Source organism: Gavia stellata, chromosome 18 (assembly GCF_030936135.1).
Source record: "Gavia stellata isolate bGavSte3 chromosome 18, bGavSte3.hap2, whole genome shotgun sequence".
Classification (NCBI taxonomy): Eukaryota; Metazoa; Chordata; class Aves; order Gaviiformes; family Gaviidae; genus Gavia; species Gavia stellata.
The window spans coordinates 13,996,635-14,016,588 of NC_082611.1; the positions used below are offsets into that span (position 1 = coordinate 13,996,635).

At 42.8% G+C, this 19,954-nt stretch overlaps 2 protein-coding genes across 3 annotated transcripts in view; one reads left to right on the top strand and one right to left on the bottom strand.

The window, feature by feature from the left end:
* The window catches only part of CARHSP1 (calcium regulated heat stable protein 1), a 37,118-nt gene extending 26,698 nt beyond the window's left edge, over window positions 1-10,420 (top strand). For both annotated transcript variants that reach the window (XM_059826362.1, XM_059826361.1), the window contains exon 4: window positions 8,634-10,420. In XM_059826362.1, the coding sequence (XP_059682345.1) occupies window positions 8,634-8,796 (163 nt within the window). In that variant the 3' untranslated portion in view covers window positions 8,797-10,420. The remainder of the gene's footprint in view (window positions 1-8,633) is intronic.
* Window positions 10,421-11,558: 1,138 nt separating this feature from the next.
* On the bottom strand, window positions 11,559-19,884 carry PMM2 (phosphomannomutase 2). Its single transcript, XM_059826364.1, has 8 exons — window positions 19,816-19,884; window positions 19,335-19,446; window positions 18,281-18,357; window positions 17,230-17,321; window positions 16,400-16,499; window positions 15,226-15,301; window positions 13,945-14,060; window positions 11,559-12,392 (listed from the first exon to the last, which is right to left on the bottom strand). Exons 1-8 carry the CDS (start codon window positions 19,882-19,884, stop codon window positions 12,288-12,290), a joined length of 747 nt encoding a protein of 248 aa, XP_059682347.1. The 3' UTR covers window positions 11,559-12,287.
* Between the last annotated feature and the right edge of the window lie 70 nt (window positions 19,885-19,954).

Consider the following 19,954-nt stretch of genomic DNA (forward strand, 5'->3'; position numbering starts at 1 on the left):
TGGCCGTGTTTTATGCGTGGAACTTGCAGCAAAGCTGCGTCACTATGAAGTTGGACTTGTCAGGTGTGGGTAGATACACAGTATAAGAAATGCCAGTTGAAATGCCGGTTTTAAAGATGTTTTTGTCTGTGTGGCTTTGTCTGTTTTAACGAGCGGCTCTGAAGACTGCAGAGAAGATTTGGTTTGGGTTTTGATAACATTTGTGTGGAGCCAGTTCTCCTTTTTAACTGATGAGGTACAAATGTACAAAACTGTACAATCAACCAGGGCAGCCTGGAGTTCCCTGGAAATGCTGACACTGGTAGGTGGTAGCATTTCCTTTCGAGCTGTCTTCGTGCAGCAGGTAGAGACATGGTGGCAGCTCTGGTGACAGTCACCACAGGTGGCAGAAGCTTCCTGGCAGTGTTCATGGCACCTTCTTGGGTCGGTCTGCGGGTAAAGCATCTGCGGCTGAAACCCTGTACCACAACTGCAACGCTGTCGGCACTTGAGATGGACAGGTTAGAGCCAGCTCATGCACACTGACCTGAGCGGCCGTTCCTGCCTGCAGACGCGTGGCCAGGTGCAGCAAGAAGGCTGTCGCAGCCCTGCCACCCAGCCAAAGGTGCCAGCCACAGGCTCACTGCTGCTTTCTGCAGCGCATGCACAGCTGAGTCCTGCTTCCTTGTGTTTATTGGAAACACTTCTCAAGTTGGTATAAACAATTGTACTAGGAAAATGTTAGGTCTCATTGAATGTGGTGAGATTTTCTTTTTCTCAGTTTAATGCTTCGCCTTTCTCCAGAACAGAAAACAAAATGTGCTTGCTGGTAGTGAGTGTAAAACACTAGCTGGTGAGCATGGGGATGAGTTGCTGAGATGGTAATTCCAGATAATGTGTCTGGAAAGCTGGAAACAAAGGCAAATTCATTTGCCTGGAGTGAAATTTTTAAAAAGCCCTTAATTACACTTTTAATAGTGACATGTACTGTTAATGCTTTCATTTCCACCAGCCTGTATCATGATTACTGTCATCAAATTGATGGTGTTACTGTAGCATCAGTGCTGAGAACTGTATCATCCTCAGTATCTTGCCTACTCTACTGTTGTTTCATAGCAGGAGTAAGTCAGCCCTCACAAATACGAGCTGGTTTGGTTGTTACTGAAATGTAACGGCACTGGTGACTTCAGTTTCACTCTCTTGCCACTATCCCTGTAGAAGTGGCATGTTTCCGGAGAGCAGGCGGGAATCCCTGCAGTGCTGGCTGTTGAGGGCCCTGCCTTGTGCTGGGGGTGGCTGCCTGTACAGACAGGTTTGTATCAGCTTGCCTTCCAAAGGGGGTCCTGAGGGCACGGGGCGAGGGGGATGAGGGGAGGTGGGGTGTGGGTGCCTGTAGCGGCAGATCAAATGATGTGCATTAGAGTGTAAGAATCCCACTCTTCTGCTTTCCCTGTGTATTTGGGAGTGGGCACATGATGGATACTCATTTACTTTCCAGGCTTTTGCATTTGATTGGGATTTGGTCTGAAGCCTGTGTAGCTGCAAGGGCAAGTCAAGGAGGTAGTTCACCAGAGAGCAGCGACGAATGAATGACCACACTCTTGTTTTTTTAAAGATTTTATTTTGCAAAAGCAGCTGATTTAAGGGAACAGAAAAAACGTGTAGTGCTTGTGGGTTTTGTGCAGTTTGCTAGTATTTGGCTCTGAAGGGGAAAATGCTGCATTGCAGAGGCCTTCAGGCTGTCCTTCAGGCTGGATTCCTGACCCCATGCTTAATGATGGTTTTGGAGAACTGACACTCAGCACCCTTGGGTCCCTGGAGAGATGCTGGGTTTGCTGTGCTTTGCTTGTGTGTTGTGTTGTGGGAGATTATGCTTAGGGTGCCTGTAACTCAGGAGTACTGAACAGAAGTGGTCTCTCAGTGGGCTCCCAGGTGGGGATACGGTCCCATTCTGCTGTTGCATCTCAGTTTCTGGCTATGCTGGAGATGTACTATCAGCCACATCTTCCTGCAGGGAGGAACCCAGCTGCATCCCTGCTGCTATCCTGCGGCATTGAGGAGCTGGCTTTGAGCTTTTCATGTCCATGGAGAGATCATCTTTTCATGCTGCTTTCTTTCCTCTGATTTCTGCCAGATCACTATGTTTAAAGCAAAGCATTAATGCCACATCTCTTCTTCTGGCTCTTCTGTGATGCTGTTCTTCTGGGTGGAGTGTAACAATATGGGTTGGAAATGAACTGATAATTATAAACAAACTGAGAGCTGAATCTGAGCTGCGAGAACGACCCTTTCCGGCCTCTCCGCCTTTTCCGTGAACTAGCAGCAAAACAGTTTCTGCTGGCTGCAACTGTCTGCTCTGGGGCTGCTGGGAAGCCAAATCTGAGCTTTCTGATTTCCTTCAAAATATTTAAAGCACTTGATGACATACCTGCTTTGGGCTGCACACTTCCTTCCTGACATGCTCCCTTTCTGGTGCCTTGCTGCATCTGTTGAAATGTCTGAAATAAGCAGATTATGTGGGGCAGGGAGGAGGGGCAGCAGAATACCAGATCTTACTTGAAAGGGGTTTGGAAATGAATGGAACATGGATAGCCTTTTCCTAATGGTTCCCCACACCCCCACAGTTGGCTCAGAAAACTCATGTTACACTGGAGCATGCAGGAGAGCCAGCTTGCTGTGGTCGTGATTGCAGCAAAACCTTCCCAGAATCTCCACCTAAATGATACAAACTACACTAGGTCAAAGCCAAGACTTACACGCCACATGCAAGCCAGGCAGTGGGCATTGAAGAAGACTGTGGCCACCCGAGGATGGAGGCTCTTTGTAGTTAGTGAGCACAGAACATAACTGCCCTGGGCTTTGGTTTCCAGATGCAAACAGTAGGTATTATTGTGACAGGATCCAAGCTGGATGCTTGCAGGAACAGGCATCTTCTGTACCTCTGACCGAGTCCACGTAGGTATCCTTGGAAAGCTCTGCTTCTTCTGATCATCAGTTTCTTCCTCATGGTGCATGGTGTGCTGCCTGGTGTTGAACTAGCTGCTGAAAGTAGATATAGAGCCATAACTGTCCCTGAATGTGGATTCAAAAAACACGGCTAGAGATCTCAGTAGAGAACTGGGCAAGAGGATGATGCATCTGCTGTGCTGGGAGGGAAGTGCAGCTTCTGTCCTAGACAAGGCAGCTCCTGGGAAGATCTCGCTGCAATGGCACAGAGACCAGGGCAATCCCGTAGCAGAGACCTTGCATATTAACGGCTGGGATTCTTCAGTGTTTGGTTTGGACCTCTTTCACACTTGTCTATCCCAGTTACAATTGTGACTGGTGGGTGAGAAGCAGCCCTGCTTCTGCTTTGCCTGCCAGCTGGCTTGATAAGGTCATCGCTGGCTTTGTTGATGAATGCTAGAGCTGTCAGCTTACCCCTGGCCTGCATGGGAGGGCATTCAGGATTAGCAACTCGTAGTAGTTCATTACTCTGTCATGTCCTGCTGTTTAATAAAAATACGAGTTTCCTGGGAGTTTGTGTTGAGGTGTTAAATGAGCTTTAAGAAGCCCACAAGATAATACAGCCCATTGATCCATGGGAAGCGGCTACATGGTGCGATCCATGGCAGGCTTGTTGACCAGCAAGGCTCTGAATTCACTGAAAACTCTTGTTCAAAAATGTTTCCATGTGACTTAGTCTTTGTCCCAAGAGGTTTAACTAGGGCCCTGGAATATGAATAGCAGCTGTGGGAAGGAAGAACTAGAACATTCCTTATTTAGGTAATTTCCTAATAACCTCCGAGTTCCCTAAAAATAGTGCAGGATAAAATGCTCCACTGTACCAGACTGGCGCTGAGCTGGGAAATGGGAGTTGCTGGATAATCTAAAACTCACTCTATTGTGTCTCACTCTGACACTAACATCAGGAAGGCATTTCCTATTTTTAGCTTAATTTGTTAAAGTGTCTTAAAGTTCCTGGATACATAGATATCCATTATTTTGAATAGAACATGCGTACCAATCTCTTAAATAGCAGTGAAAATCTCCACCTTCCTCTAGATCAACATTTAATATATAGTTAGGGTAAAAGTAAAAAAGCACAGATCTAAAAATACTTAATCAATCTATAACATCAAGAAAGTCCATGTTTAACTTCCTTTACCAAATCATCCAGCTAACTTAGGTTGTCTATAGAGTGGCTGTTGTAGGCTAAATCTGTTCCAAGATCTCTGTTTGCTTTCTCTGATCTTTTCCAGTTCATTTCCCGCCCAGTGCTTAAGCCAATTGCTTCCTGATGGAGGATCTTCCTGCAGCTTTGGGTAGGGCTACACCTCCATTGCCATACCATTTCATCACCTTTCAGCTGCCATTATGTTGTTCTTTCTTGACACCACCAGAAGTACTGCACAATTTGGATGTTGTTTGGTCCTGCTTCTAAGCATCACGTAGCGATAACAATGCTGGAGTAAGTCTGCATCTATCCCAGAAGCAGCATTTGGTGGGCAAATACTGTGCTGGGAGCACTGTTCACAAACAGGTTTACACAGGCTGCAAACCAAGACCTTTGTCCTCTCGCTTTTCATGTGCACAGGGGTCAATGAGTTAATAATCTTATATTCGTTAGGCTCCAAGAGTTAACTGGTAATCAGAAAGCTGCAGAAAAGAAAAGAATATCTGATCTGTGGGAGAAAAGTTTAAAGGCCAAAAGCAGAAAATTAAATTCGAGCTGTTTGCGTGGCCACAACCTGGACAGAAGGACAGGTCTGGTCTTGATGAGGTTAAGGTCACCTCAACAAGCAAGGAACGAGGTAGGACAAACTAGGGGACAAGAAGAAGCCATGTTGGGGTTGAATGAGCTTTTATCACAAGCTTCAGTCTCTTGTAGTGTCAGTTTGGATAAGGAAAGAAACCAAGAAAGGATGTGATGCTGTCAGCGTAGTGCTCAGTCCTGTAAGAAGTGCTTTCTAGTGGAGAAAAGTGTACCTTTCTGGGTGATGCTTAGGGCTGTGAAGATTTTGGGGCTAGTGTGATCTGTTTAGAATAAGGAACAGAAGTAATTAACCTCATGATTCAAGCGTAAGAAATTTGGGTCAGCAAATGTTTTGTTTTGTTTTCCTGTGCAGACCAGGGGCTGTAGACAGTCATCTAACCAGTGCTGAGGGATACATTGGCTCTCAGTGTGTCCTGGAGTGTGTCTTCCAGTCTGGGTCAGTCCCTTTTCTTCTCCCTGCCCTGACTGCTGCCTGTTGTATGTTAGGTATACTGTTTCTGTGTGTGTACTGATTCACTTGTTCTTAATTTCTGTAAAAAAACCAGGACCACTTTGGTTACCAGTACAGCTACAACCCCTTTTTTACCAGAACCCATCCTGGTATATATTCATATTTCAATTTTAAACCAAACTCACCCCCCAAAAAACCCCATTGTTTTTAGCACTCAAGCTGTACTTCTTCCTCACTTGAATTTGAAGATTCAAGTGATAACTAATTTATCTCTGTTTTTCAGGAGCTTAAAACACTGTCTTTGTGTATTGGCACGTCTTTGGTGCCTCAGGAGATGGTGTGAATCCACTTTCCTTCTACATTAACCATACCTACTGTTAGCTTTTGCAGATTTCAAATGTTTATTTCCCTAACTGCATCTCATCCTGTTTTACAGGCGCTTTTAAAGAACATGTAAGGTTCCTGTTCGTTAAAAAAACCTTTCAGCCAAACATGAGAGCCCTTCCTGGGCAGGGCATCCGTTTCATTTGATGCCTGCAAAGTGGTGACTCTGAGCTTACCGCTCACTGTGCGTGTTCATCCTCTGTGCAGGAATCAAAGGCAATACCTGGGGCTGTGGAGTGGGCGGCTGTAAAGTCAAGAGGAGATGCTGGTTTAGTTGCAGCCCCACGTAACTGCTCTGCCTGTGCTCCCTGAAACACTGCCCGCAGCTCGTCCCACTGCTCGAGGCCACATGAAGAAACGTGTTTCATTACGACTTATTTCAGTGGCTCAGCTGTACTTGAGTCAGTGTAGACTTTCCACTTTGGCTCATATTGTCTATGTTCATTACATCTGAGCTGGGAAATGTTTCTGCTCACTGTGTTTTGCTAGTCCTGCGTTCCTTTGTATGGATAAAATGTCTGCTTTCCACTGAAAGATGCTATCTTCCTCAGGTGGGACTGACGTCCTGCATGGGTTGTGTTGTGAGTTACTGCTCATGGCAATGTGGTTTTAGCTCAATAGCAACAGTTTTTTTAGCAACAAGGGATCATTCAGGAGGTTCAAGTGGGAAAGATTATGTCATTTTTTTACATGGCATTCCTATTTTCACTTGTGGTTTGACCCTCTTCTTGGGGCTTCATGTCCACTTTGTCAGGCTCTGAGACCATATAAGTAGTATCTTCTCATCCTTGCTTGAAATCCTCTGTTTCAAAGTCAGGGTAAGCTGCAGAGAATTTGGTGGCAAATTCCTTTGGCAGTAAAAAAGGTAAACTAATCTCTGCTCCTGAAGGGACAGTAAGATTGGGTGTGCAACCCCTTCACACCTGAAGAAATCTTAAACCTGTTAGAAATGGGGGAGGTGGAGTATAAATGAAGGCAATAACTGAAGAGGGCAGCCACAGCCAGAGTCTAGCTGTGGGAGCTTGAACATGGTCTGTCCAGTGTGATACAGGGCTGGACTGACAGGTTGGCCTGGAGACTTTGGAAGTAAATAAAGGTCACTCGGATCAGCCTGTGTGAGGAGGAAAGGGCTGTCAGGTCTGAGGAAGGAGGCTTTATCCTGACTTTTCTGTAAATATTTTTTCTGCTTTCAATTTACTGCTGTTTTCCCAGGCACTGCTGTAAAGAGTTCAGCTTAGGACATGCCCTCTTGGGTCTGATTCCCGCAGTCACAGACAGCTCTGGAGTCGAGGTTTAGCCCAGGGAAATAAAGTCTGACGGACATGTGTTTCAAGCCGCAGGCCTTGGGAATGCCTTTAACTCCTCGTAGCAGGTTTGAGATCCATATTTAGATACAGGAACATTTTCAATATCATGTTGATACAATCAGTTAGCAAACAATGACTTTTCTTCCGAATTTCCCATGGGAGAAGTTATAATTTATGGGTCGGTTTCAGCTTCCCCTGTACATTCCTGCTTACCCCGTCTCATTCTTGAGTACAGGCTGCTTCTGCTCAGCCACAGCTCAATGCGTGAGCTCCCTGAGCGGCAATCGTGATGCACAAGTTGGAGGGGAGCAGAAGCTGAGGCAGCCCTTAAGGGGGGAAGGGTGTGGGAAAGGCAGCGCAGGAGATAAAGTTGAAGCAGTTTTGCAGAACTGGGGGGAGAGGCAAAATCTGATGTGAAGTTACAACTGGCAGTAAGTGACAGTATATTTGCCTCCTATCAGTCCTGCCAGTCTTTCCTGCAATAGAAAAGACATAACAATAATGGGTCACAAGATGAGAGTGGATACGAAGAGCACTGCTAAAATCTGAGGTCCCTGCGATAACAGAAACATTTGTGAGGTAAAATTCCTGGGTGGTGTGAGTATGCTCCCAGTGAAGGCAAATAAACTCAATGGTGTTTGTCTGTTCACAAATACAAATGCTGCCTAGGAACACTGAAAAAAACCCTCAAACAACAAGAAATCTAGAGCCTAAGTTGTCAGAGAAGGGGAACCTGAGCATGGGATCGTGTGGATATATTTAAAGGAAGGTGAAGTAGCATCCTTTCTACTGTCAGAGAATCATGGCAATGCAGATTAGAAGGCATCTCTGCCTGTCTTCATTGGCGCGTGCTGGGATTTTTATTAAAAAGCTCTCATCTTGAATGCAGCACTAGAAGCAAGGAAGGCTGTTACCCTTTGCAGTTCTCTGTTTCATCAGTATGTAGTTCTGGACAGAAGGTGACAGCCCTTTTGCCATTTCCCACTGTTTCCAGGTAGGAATCACATGCAGTAACAAATGCAGGGTGAGTCCTCCAGCATCCCATGTCACCGTGCTGGTAGAGGCTAGGTAGGAGTGAGCAACTCTTGGAAATCTTCCTAAGTGCTGGATGCTGGAGGAGAGTTTCTGCAGTGTAACACGTCAGGGTCACAGAACTGTTTTTTCACAGCAAGTAATTTTGAAGTATTCCACAGTGTCTTACTTTGGCTCTTTTCTTTTCCTACCTCAGGGGAACTATGTTGTGGTAGAGTAACCTAAAGGTAAAATCAATGACTAACATGCTACAATCCTTCTTAAAAAAAGAAAAAAGAGGGAAAAAAAAAGCTTCAGAAGTGTGAGGGGAGGCGGGGAATCAACTTTGTATAGTTTAAAAAACCAAACCCTCAAATGAAGTGCCAAACAGTGTCAGCCCTGCCCTCTAGTGCTGCCAGCGAGGAAGAGGTTCTTGCACGGTTCACAGCAATGTTGTCCAAGGCTGCGCTCAGCTGATTGTTTTTTAAGGCATATTAGAGTGTGGGGTTTTTTGTGATTGTTTTTGTTTGTTTTAGGGTAGTGGTGGTGTTTATAGTGTTTTCATAGGATTTTGCTGCACGACAACCAAAATCAGCCTCAAGCTTTGGTGGATGATGGGCTCTATTAAAAAAACCTGAAGTATCTTCAGTACCTAAGATAAAAATTATGATAAAAATTTAAATAAGCTGCAAAAGAGTAAGAGTGTTCATGTGATTTATGATTAACTGAAGCTTCCTCTCCACAGTATCGAAGGCGAGTATGTTCCCGTGGCAGGCGACGAGGTCACCTACAAGATGTGCACCATCCCACCGAAAAACGAGAAGCTTCAGGCAGTGGAGGTTGTGATTACCCATCTAGCTCCTGGAACCAAGCATGAGACCTGGTCGGGGCATGTCATCAGCTCCTGAGGTGTCCCGGAGGGAGTGCAGCCGCTGCCTGCATGGTCACTGCTCAACAACTGGCTGCAGGGGACCTGTCCTAAGAATATTCTACATATTGTGCGGGAGGAAATACTGCATAGTCAATAAAGCAGAAGTAGGCCAAAATTACCATTTTTATGGCTGGCCTCAAAAAAAAAAAAAAGGCAATTCAGATGCTAATGAAAAAAATCTATTGTAATGTGTTTACAAAAACCATATTTTAAAGAGACCTAGTTTGTGTGCTTGGTGAAGGGGGGCAGGTTTGTTTTTTCTCTTATCTTGTGAACTGATTCCAGTAGATGCCCAGGGGAATCGGGGAGAGGTTTGAAGGAGAGCTCTTCTAGTGCAGACGGCCGTAGCAGAGGCACAACTCTGAGGCCCTGGAGGTGTGTGAGCACTGTGTTCCCTTTAGCTGCTCTTCTGTAGGGGTTGGAGTACGCTTATTGCCGATGACAGTGCCTGAATGCCTTGGCCTGAGACAGAGAGAGAGGTGTTGGTTGCTGCCATTTGTTTTCCTCATGGAAGGAAGTTTGCAAACAGGACAGCTGCTGCAGGGTGGAAAATCCCCGCCTGGTGGTTGTGCTCCGATGGCCGCGGCTGGGTGCCCTTCAGGTGCACCGCTTGCAAACTGCTTGTCTGTGTGTGTGTGTGGAATATTGTGGTTTTAAAGCCTGGATTGTTTGTGAATTTACTTAGGTGCCTTGATGGTTGATTAGCAACAGATTTCATAGGCCAGTATTAAAAAAGAAACAAAAAAATCCAAACCAAACTTTAAAAAATTTGCTTCAAGGTAAGTGGTAGAAAGCTGTAGAGTAGTGGATACTTTATAGCCTCTGACTGTGTCTGAATTTAGACAAAGCTGAAGATTACCTTCTTGATTGCTTATAGTTGAATGTCTGCCATGGTATTTCACAGGGCAGGCAGAGTATCTGTACTTCTGAAAAGCAAGTTATATGCTGTTCAGATAAGCGTGTATAAAATACTGCGTGAGTTACTTAATAGGCTCAGCTGTCTCAGTGAAGTAGATTCTGCAGCTGTTTCCCTGGAAGACTTGCTTGGTAGGATGTGGTATGGTCACCCTTGCCCTGACTCTTCTCTGCCTGCAAGGTTTCATGTAGTTGTAGTGCAACCAAGTATCAGTTCTGTTCCTGTTTGCCTTCTACATCTTTCTTTCAAATGAAGCATTTTCCTCTATTATGTTCCCAGCAGTGGATTTTTATTGACTTTGCAAATAAAAAAAAAAAAAAAAAATGGCATGATACTCTTCTGTTAGTTGTGTGAAACAGTAAAACTTCAGTTGCCTATTTGCAGTTTTAACATGAAATGTCTTAAGACTCTTTCACAGCAGGTGATCTGTTCCGAGATCTGACCTGGGGAGAGCACAGATGTACGGAGGTTAGTACTGCTGTGATGGCTTGTTTTACCTCAGCTGTACCTGTATTACAGTATAGTGTACGACAGTGACCAGCCTGTAGCGGGGTTTTGGATTTTTGTTTAGTTTTTTATTAACCATAAGACTTGGTAGTTGTGGTTTTAACACTATCCAGCTTGTTGGAATATCACACACTGCTTTCTTTACAATAAATGCAACCATTATAATGCTTTAACATGTCTTCAGTCCTGCTCTCTGCGTAGTTGGTGTTGAAGATGATTAGCATGAAAGACAGAGGGAAATGCAGATGCCTGCATATGCACATCTGTATGATGGTATTTAAAAGGTTTTTAAAAAGCGTTGTAATATCAACTGACTGGCATTACCAGAACAATTAGGGAGTTGCTTAATAGGTTAGTGTATAATATATACTACTACTTCTGTAAATACATTTATTTTCATTATATATTTAATATTAGCTATTATTTATATTAACATATAGTAGGGGGTAACAGGGAGGGATAGCATAGCCTGGCCATTTCAGCTGAAACTTGGGGCAGGAAGGCCAGAACATTTCAGAAGGGGCTCCCGAGACAGAGCAGCCAGTATTCAGAAATGTTGCAGCAAAGGTTTAGCCAGGCTTCAGGGGATGGGACCCAAGGAAGGGTTGTCCCTGCCCTGTTTGTTTCAACTAACACTAGAGAAAGTAAGGAAGTTGGAAGTAAGGGACCAGGCACTGTGGGTTGCTTTGCTGCTTGTTTTTTCTCCCCTCAGAGAGACAAGACTGTTTGCTTCTCATCTGTTGGCATGAGAGGCAGAAGATAAACCTTAGCTATTGGCAATGGCCGTGCAAGACTGACTAGCAAGCCTTTGAGATTTGAACATATGCAGGTATGTGCACACAGATGATTGATTGTTATTTGAGGCTGAAAACAAATCTGGGTTTGGTCCTGCACAGGATGTTTTGCATAGGTAACTTTCTGCAAATACAGGAAACAACCATGCAGTAACATAACCAAATAATCAGATACATGGCATATGTGTACACACAAAGCAGCAGGTATTAAAATGTGGCCATCTTTAAAGAGCCTTCCTGCACTACAGATGGTTCTGGTCCAAAGTCTGCTCCCATTAAAATAGTTGAAGTGGAATTACCCTATGGAAGTAGGCATATGAGAAAGGTGTTAGAAGACAAGATAGTGCTGATGCATGAGAGGATCACAGCTCCCCCTTCTTTTTTGTAAGCCCTCTTGGGGATTTTGGTTTGTACACAAAGATTGTATTCTGCCCTTTTTTACTGCCTAAGTGTGACATAAACTTGGAATTGGAAAGATTCAAGTCAATCATTTCTTTGTACAGACAGGCAGCATACAACAGGTCTGCTTTACATATTTTATTTGCCAAAATGACAAATTGAAATAGTAATTTTTCATGATAAAATGAGATTTGGTTCTCCTTTTAGTAAATTAAACCGTTCATATACAAGATTACTTTCCTAACGCCAGATGAGAGAAGCAATATTAGTAGTTACGCTGATTGTCATGCTTCAGCTTGAATTTTAATAGCAACATTTTTCTTAGTACTAAAATCTCATCTACCCTTAATGTCTTAACAGGAAAATCAGAAATGTAATTTTGCTACGATGCTCAAGTTGTTTTAATTAATTTTAATAATTTCTTTATTTTTTAGATTTAAAAACAGTCTGCAAAAAGTGTAGGTACCATGCATTGGCAAAGCAACTGTACCGAGGAGGTAACTTTAGCACCAGCTGGTCCAGCCTTTCCAGTGGTGGTAGACTCGATGCACCTTCTGACCCTGAGATCAGGGACTTCTGGCTCAGTTCTACCTCTCCACCCCCAGAAAGAAATAAAACCTGTTTTTTTACGCATCTTCCAGTTTTAAACAAGAAAATCCCAACTGTCTTATAATTCATATCTTTATAGCATAAGGTAGTATTTAAAAAAACACTCAAAAATGTTCGTCTTTTAAATAGCAGCTTCCCTTCTGTAATGACTGACCAATTACAAAAACAATACAGAATGAAGGAAGATGTTTTGAGTTACTAAGCTGTCTTAACCGTTCTGTAAGTGTGAATTCTAGAAGTCTTTTATTTAAAAAATAGCTCTTCACAGATTCTTCTTGTATCCTCTGGGGATGTGACACTGTGGCCTTCTGTTCTGGAGTCTGTGAAAATTTCATAGTCATTCCCTCCCTGAAAACAGAAGAGGAAAACAGAAGAGGATTTAATTTTATTTAACTTAACGTATAGTCACAGTCTTGGGGTGGAAAAGGGACACAAAATGGAAATTATGGCAAGAAGGGAGGTAACATACTCATGTCTAAGATGTCTTCCAGAAAGCCAAAAAACTGCAAACCATTTTGAGATTTTGCATAATGTATTTGTAGCACACCTGTGCTGAAACTTCTGCTGAACACCACAAACACTTGCATGAGAACTTCCTGACCTGCACGTTAGCATTGGTAATGAAAGAGTAGAACTCTCAGTATAAGTCTAGCCGTGTTTTTAGTTTGGTATAGCAACCCAGTATTGACTTTTTAAAATTGTTTTCTTGTTAATATTAAGGTGTAAAGCTTGTTACAGAACACTGTACCAGTACATGGTATTTGTAATTTATTTGCATTATCCTCTTCCTTCCAACTTGGCTTCCTTTCCTTTTAGTTAAATCATTGTTAAGACTGTTGATCCTTTGCTAATGCAGTAGTGTTTTGGCCTTGCTAGCTACTGGTCTGATGGGACATTTGTAACAGGTTTCTAATCATCGGAGAGTGATGAAAGATCCTTTCACAGCTTGCGCAGGGAGCAAAGCTGCTGCCACCTGCACGAGCAGAGATCCCTGAAAGCCGCAGCTTCGTGCACTACAGGAAACAGTACCTCATTTGTGTACGTTGTTTGCCACACTGCTTTCCAGTGAGTCAGCAGCTACTCTTGCCACTTCAAAACTGGAAATGCTGCACTGCCAATTACAGGGTTTAAAATCAACTGTCCATGAACTCTATGCCAGAGGGACAGGTGGTGTCACGGGGGGGAAAAATCCTTTTATTTAAAGCTTGTCTTTTTCTCATAAAACTTGGCCTTTTTAAGTTTATAAAACTATAAAGATCTTTGTAAGTTATAGTTATAAAACTGTAAGTTCTTATAAAACTAAGCCTGACCCTGTCCCTTGGCCATGCTCAGACAGCCTTAATTGCATCCAAGTCCTTGTGCTTGCCCTCGCTAGCTCCAGTCAGGTCTCTGCTCAGTATTTTCAAACCTGCAGAGTTGTTTAGCTCTCTCCAATGACTAGCGACAGGGATTGTATGTAATTCCAGTTCCTCAATGTGGAGACAGACAGAGTGGTTAGCAAAGGAACAGTACTAAATTCAATGGAAAACAAATATATTTAATAATCACCAGCCAACAAGAAGCATCTATCTACCAGAACCAAAAAGGATAATGAGTTCTATATAGCTATGTCACCTAGGTTTTTAACATAATTATAGAACTTCAATTTAAAAATATATTTCAGTATTAAGTCTGTCAAGAATACTGTGTTCACTTCAGGGAACAGAAGAAAAATCGATGCTCATGGCTATGTCCCAGCATTATGCTGCCCAGTAATGCACAGCCAGTTAAACACAGACACATGTTCACATTTATATTCTGACTTCAGTTCTTGTCAGGCGTAAGGCAAGCAGTTAGAACCTACAGTGCTTGTGGTTTAAAACAGAAACTCTGAAATGTGTATACAAAACGATATACTCACTGGCATAGTCTTATCTCCAAAGAAATAAATAGTCTTGTATCCATCGTCAGCAATGATTCCTAAGCAGTACCTCTTATCCCAGCCATCTGGGAACACATCGAAGCTTATCTGGCCTCCTAGAATAGACATGAACCAAGCAAATTTGGTTTTATTACAAGAACACATTTCTGAGGGAAGAGTAAGTGAGGAAAAACTAAACTGGGTTAAGATTTTTGGTAGAGGGAGCTTTGCAGAAGTCACAGAAACGTAGTAAGACCCTGGAGTTCAGTCTTGCGAGCACAGAAAGTGTTTTATAGGGTATCAGTTACTACAGTTGTGATTTACAGATTATTATTTACCCATTAAACAAATACGAAAGTCTTAGCATGTTCCCAAACACTGACTGCTCTCAAACAAACTCAACCTTTTTTTAAAAATTACATTTAATCTTTTTCTTTTTAGAAAGCAACTACATAGTGAATACAGCCAATGGTGTATGTATAGCCATGAAGTCTTATGCAAAAGACTTTCTAAAGCATTCAGAATTGAAAAAGGAGGAAATCAGCCTTTTTAATACAGTCTAACAGGACAACAGCTGTTTCAGTTCCAAATCTTTGGACTCCACCAATACATAAAAGCATGATCCCCAGCTGAGGCGGGTGTCAAAAAGGTATTTACAACATGCTTTAGGAGAGCTGTATTGCAGTTCATTTCTGCCTTAGTGTTTCAATACCACAGCTCTAATGGCAACCATATGTTTATAATTCTGAAAAATAATAAAAGGTAAGAATGTGGCAATATATTGGGGGAGAGGGGGGAAAAAAGAAAAAAACGCATGGAAAATTATTTCCCCCTTATCACTTTTCTCTTTAAGCTTGCACTTGCTTTTGGATTTTCTTTCCTTCCTCCCACACAATGCAGCTACAAAACTAAGAACCAAGGCTACTGGAACAGTACTGATGTAGTATTTCTGCTCAAAATTGATTTGCAGAAACAACTCTGACTAATCAGAAGCATGTAATGTTTCAAAATGAGCAGAATCAGTCACACAACTGACATTAAAAGACAATGAACTGACGACAAGCAATGAACTTCTCTTTGTTGATGGATTTCAATTAAACTGTACCACATGAAAGCCTAAGAGGAAAAAGAGGCTTAGTCTTGCATGCAATGCCTGCAACCACCCCCAGAGAGAGAACTGTCACATAAATGAGACAGGATGTGTCATACCCATAATAGGATATGATTTAAGTGAAATTTAATTAAATGATGTTTTAAATGAAATTCTTTTAAATGTGATACCTATAGAAAATGTGAGGCCTTTTCCTGCAAATTCTCTTCGTAAATCAGCTACAAATTTCTCTCTTATATGTTCCTTCTGTTTTAAAAACAAAACAAAACCAAACATCAGTCACATGCTGTGTTAATTCATCAATAAAAAGAGAACCCAAAAAACCACCCCAAAAATATCCAAAGGTCTAGGACTAGTGTAATATAGCTATATTTGATTATTACTGAAAGCATACTGAGAATATTTTCACTGTAATCTGTTATATACATCATACTAGACACCAGGACTAGTGTGATATAGCTGTATTTTACTATTACGGAAAGCATGCTGAGAATTTTTCCACTGTAATCTGTTACCAACTTGTAAAAAATGAGAGCAAAACTTCACACACATGCTCTGATATTTACTTTTCTGTCTGGAAAATCTTAGAATACCAAGGAAGTATGTTTCAATTCTTGGTAAAATTCAGTTTTACAAATGGGGAGATTGAGGCATAGGTGCTCAAAACTGGTATCTCAAAACTGGTACTAATCTTGTGATGCCATATACTCCAGAAAGGGTATTTTCAGAATGCCTTGGGCTTAGATATCTTTCCGCATCCATTAATTGAGGCGCAGGCAAAGACTGCTTTTGAGGAAAAAGATTTCAGTTCTTGTATTAGGTCAGAAACAGTTGTTAGGGTGTAGCAGGGAACAGAGCTCTGATACCATGGCTCAGATTCATTTCAGCCTTGCACATTTAGCTGTGTACAAAGGAAAACAAATGGTGAATAGTTTGAGCTCAGCTTTTAAATTCTGCTTTAAAAAGTTTATAAGTAATAGTTTTATTCATTTGAATGGATATACGCAGGTATACTAAGGAGCCCTACAGATAAGCACGGTATTGTCTACAACACGGTTTTTCAGGAACCCTGTGTGTAAAGGTAGGATGTTTGGTACTCTGGATATAGGGTTAAAAGAAACATGAGCCAAACCCACCCCTTCTGCAAGTAATCATTGTTAGCTATTGCAACAAAAAAACTATCGTATATTTCCTGAAGTCTGAACTAAGAAGTTAGTTAAACCACATGGAACGGATTAAAATGAAAAAAATTGCACAAAGTATAAAAGCTTTTAAAAAAACCATAACCTGGCCATAACTGCCTCTTCCAGAAGAGTTCGATATTTTTCAAGAGTTGTAACTCACTTTATCAAGTTCATAGAACTCAACTCGTTCTTCCTGGCTGCAGCTTCTTCCAATGGGGGACACATTTAACATCCCGTTTCGGAACTCAATAAAAGTGCCCCTGAAAAAAATTGATTAACAAGACAGAAAATAGATGAAAAATTGCTCAAAATACTATCACAAAGAACTTCTGTTTAATTCTGAAGACAATGGGAATCAGTTGTCTCCTCCAGCCTTTCACTGTATGCATAAAAAACAACATGTAGGAACCAATACCTCTGGCATCAGGGAGTCTTTTGGACTTTTATTTGAACCTGGCAACCTCAACATCATCCTTACTGACTTTTAAAAGTATGGTTTGGTTTTACAAGTATGACTGGAGCATCCTGTCAACCCAATTCTCAGACCCTGACAGGCCAGTCTGTCAGCTTTGGGGTGAAGCAGCAAAATTTAGAGCAATCTTGGCAGTGCTTCTAGCTAGCCTCGCACGTGATACGTACTGATGTCTTGAGCAGCTGCACCCTCACGTCACATAGAACTGATCTTACTGCACGCTTCCAATCTCTGGAAAACATTATGCTGCTGAATTCCAAACGTGCCAAGGAAATACTTCTACTTCCAAACTGAACTTCCTTTCCTCTTAAATAAAAATGCTCAATCAGTGTTATTTTAAATCCTGTGCTCCAGTTGGGAGCTTGTCTTTGTATGCACGGATTGAGCTCTGTTTCATGTATACAGCGTTCCTAAACCACAAATTATTCATTTTTGGCTGAGCAGCCTGCTTTACATATTGACGCTCAACACTGTAGCGTGGAGAATATAGTGACACTGAGATGCCTGTATGCACATACCTTTTCTTTGGCAGTTTAATCTTCGCAATGTAACTCAGGCAGTAGTTGATTAGATCTTGAAGTATGTCCTCGCCCAGGTGACCCTGAATGTTCTAACAAAATAAATACCATTCAACCAAGGGTCCAGAATTTCAGATTCCAAAAACGAGTCACATGGAAAACACAGACATTGGCTAATCAGGCATGGTTAATACCACAAAGAAACATGCCTTCAACAACTAAGTCTAAGTTGATGCACACACGGTACTAAGTAAAGGCTCTCATTTTTCTTTTACTTTGGGTTTTTTTAAACCGTAATGCCAAACTCACATTTAATATGCTCCCTACTAGCACTTGCTTTAGAAGGAAACAGTGTGGGCCAAAGACAGCAGACCTAAACAAAAAGTTGCAATTAACGTCTACTGTAGCAAAGCTTGAAGAAACGGAGATTGTTACTGCAGTCAACTGGAAACCACTGCTCAAGTCAGCAATTTCAGCCAGGATCTCTTTTAAATTTTTAATCTCCATTACTTATGTATGTTGAACTGACAAAGGTGATTAGGGTATCTAGAATCAGATGTACATTTATATTAATTTAGAGTATGTACCTTCTAGCTTACAGAACATACCAGAATGCGCACTCTGAATTAATCCTACAAAGCAGCTACAAGAGATCGACAAGAACCTTTCTGAACCCTAAGGGCCAACAGACATCAGCTACGAAATGCCATATTCCATAGGGCCTCCTGGAGCAGAGGGCTTGGCCACATTTCCTATGGATCAGCTGAGGGAAAGGCTGTTCCAGGATTTTCACTGTTCTTATTCAATCAGACACTACAGACGCCAACAGCTTTTGGTTTTGAGAATACCCCAAAGAATAAAGCTTAAGGTGCAGATTGCCATTACGTCAATCAGAGCGCCAAATGAATGATCTGCTATAAAGTAACACATGAAAATAGCAGCAATTTTGGCCTTAGTTAGAAAGGTGATTAGAGAGGACTGCACTGTAGCACCAAAGCAAAATCTTGTTTAGAAAATTTCTCTTTCACATTACTAGAAATTTCACACTTACCTGCTTGCTCAAGAATTTCCCATCTTTGTATGCTACAAGACCGTTTTCTGGAAAAACGTAGTCAAATTTTTCAACCACTACAACCAAACAAAAAGACAGTAACTTACATTTTCCCCTGTATGCTTACTGCAGAATGGCCTTACACATTAAATAATAGGTTAAAATGCAGCAAACGTTAGATCATAAAGCTGGAAAGATTCAGCAGCATAACATCAAGCACAAGATCAAAACGACTCTCATTTCTCTCCAAGATTAACACACACCTCAAATCACATGAAGCCTTTGAGTTAAGTTACCTGTATTTTTGCTTAGAGGCTGTTCCTCTCCCGCAAATGTGTCTCTCTGCATTAAATGCAAGGAAGTGACTGAATACCTCAAATATTACAAAAACCTGGCACACAGCCTGGCTAGAGAGCAAATCGAGTACTACTATTTTAGGTTTGTTTTCTCAGTGTTACTCATCTACAGCAGATGTCCAAAGGTGGTGAGACTTTTACTAGAATGCAAGATGATACGGCTTACTGGAGACCACTGGTAAGCCGAACAAATTCTGAGTTATTTGGGCATGACAGAAGGCTACCGGTGGCATCAATTAACTAAAGACCATTAAAGATGGTCTTTTATACAGAAAAGGAAATGCTTCTCAAAGGACTAAAGCAAGAGTCCATCTCTGCATTGTAACCCCCCAATTAAAAGTCAGATCCTTCAGGGATGAGCTAGATACCTAGGCAGCCTGCACGCGTATCTGTTAGGACGTAACTCCATTTTAAAGACAACGTTAAAATGCCCTCCTAAGGTACTGTCACAAAGTCAGGATTACTGTTAGAAACTCTCCCTTAATGAGACACCGAGGTACCTGTAAAATGCACGCACAGGTTGCAGTCTGTGAATGCCTACAAATAGCTTTTAACGGATTGACTGCAACACAGCAAAAACGGGGAAAAAGTTTAAGTCAAGGAAGGAGGAGAACGACGAGGGTTCAACCTGCATTTAACCTTCACAGCTTCCTTGTAAGCGATTCAGCAGGAGGGACGGCATCAGCCGCCGTCCTTACCGTCATCGCCAAGCTGCTCCGTGATCTTTCCGAAATCGGAACCGCCCACGACTCCGACTTTCACCTTCTGACGCAACCGCTGCAGAAACGCGGCCATCTCTGCTGTGATTTTCTGGGTTCCAAAAGAAAATAACCAGAGTTTTCAGTATTCTTATGGTGAGACCAGCATCCCTGTTCCGCAGTAATTAATAATAAAACCCAGCAATGCCGTGCAGAGCTTTAAGAAAAAGGGAGGACGGGTTTTTTTGCCTTAAACGGCGAAGTAAGTTCGCGCATCGCGGATGCGGAACCCGACCTGCTTCGGCACTCTGCTCCCTAAGGGCCGACAGCCCTGCGGTAAAGGCCTGTGTCCGTGCCGAGGCCCGGGCTGACGGCACGAGCAAACCCCCGGGCTGGGAGCCCCAGCGCCTCCGGCAGCCCCGCGCCCGGCAAGGGCACAGCCGGGCGGGCGCGCCCCGGCCCCGGCCCCCGCGGGACTCGCCTGGCGCGGGGCGGTGAGGGTGCCGTCCACGTCGAAGAGGCAGAGCGCAGCGGGCTGCGGCGCCGCCATGGCGCCCGGCCGGGGCAGCGGAACCGGAAGCGGAAGCGGAGCCGCGCGCTCCCGCCGCGGGGGACGCCGG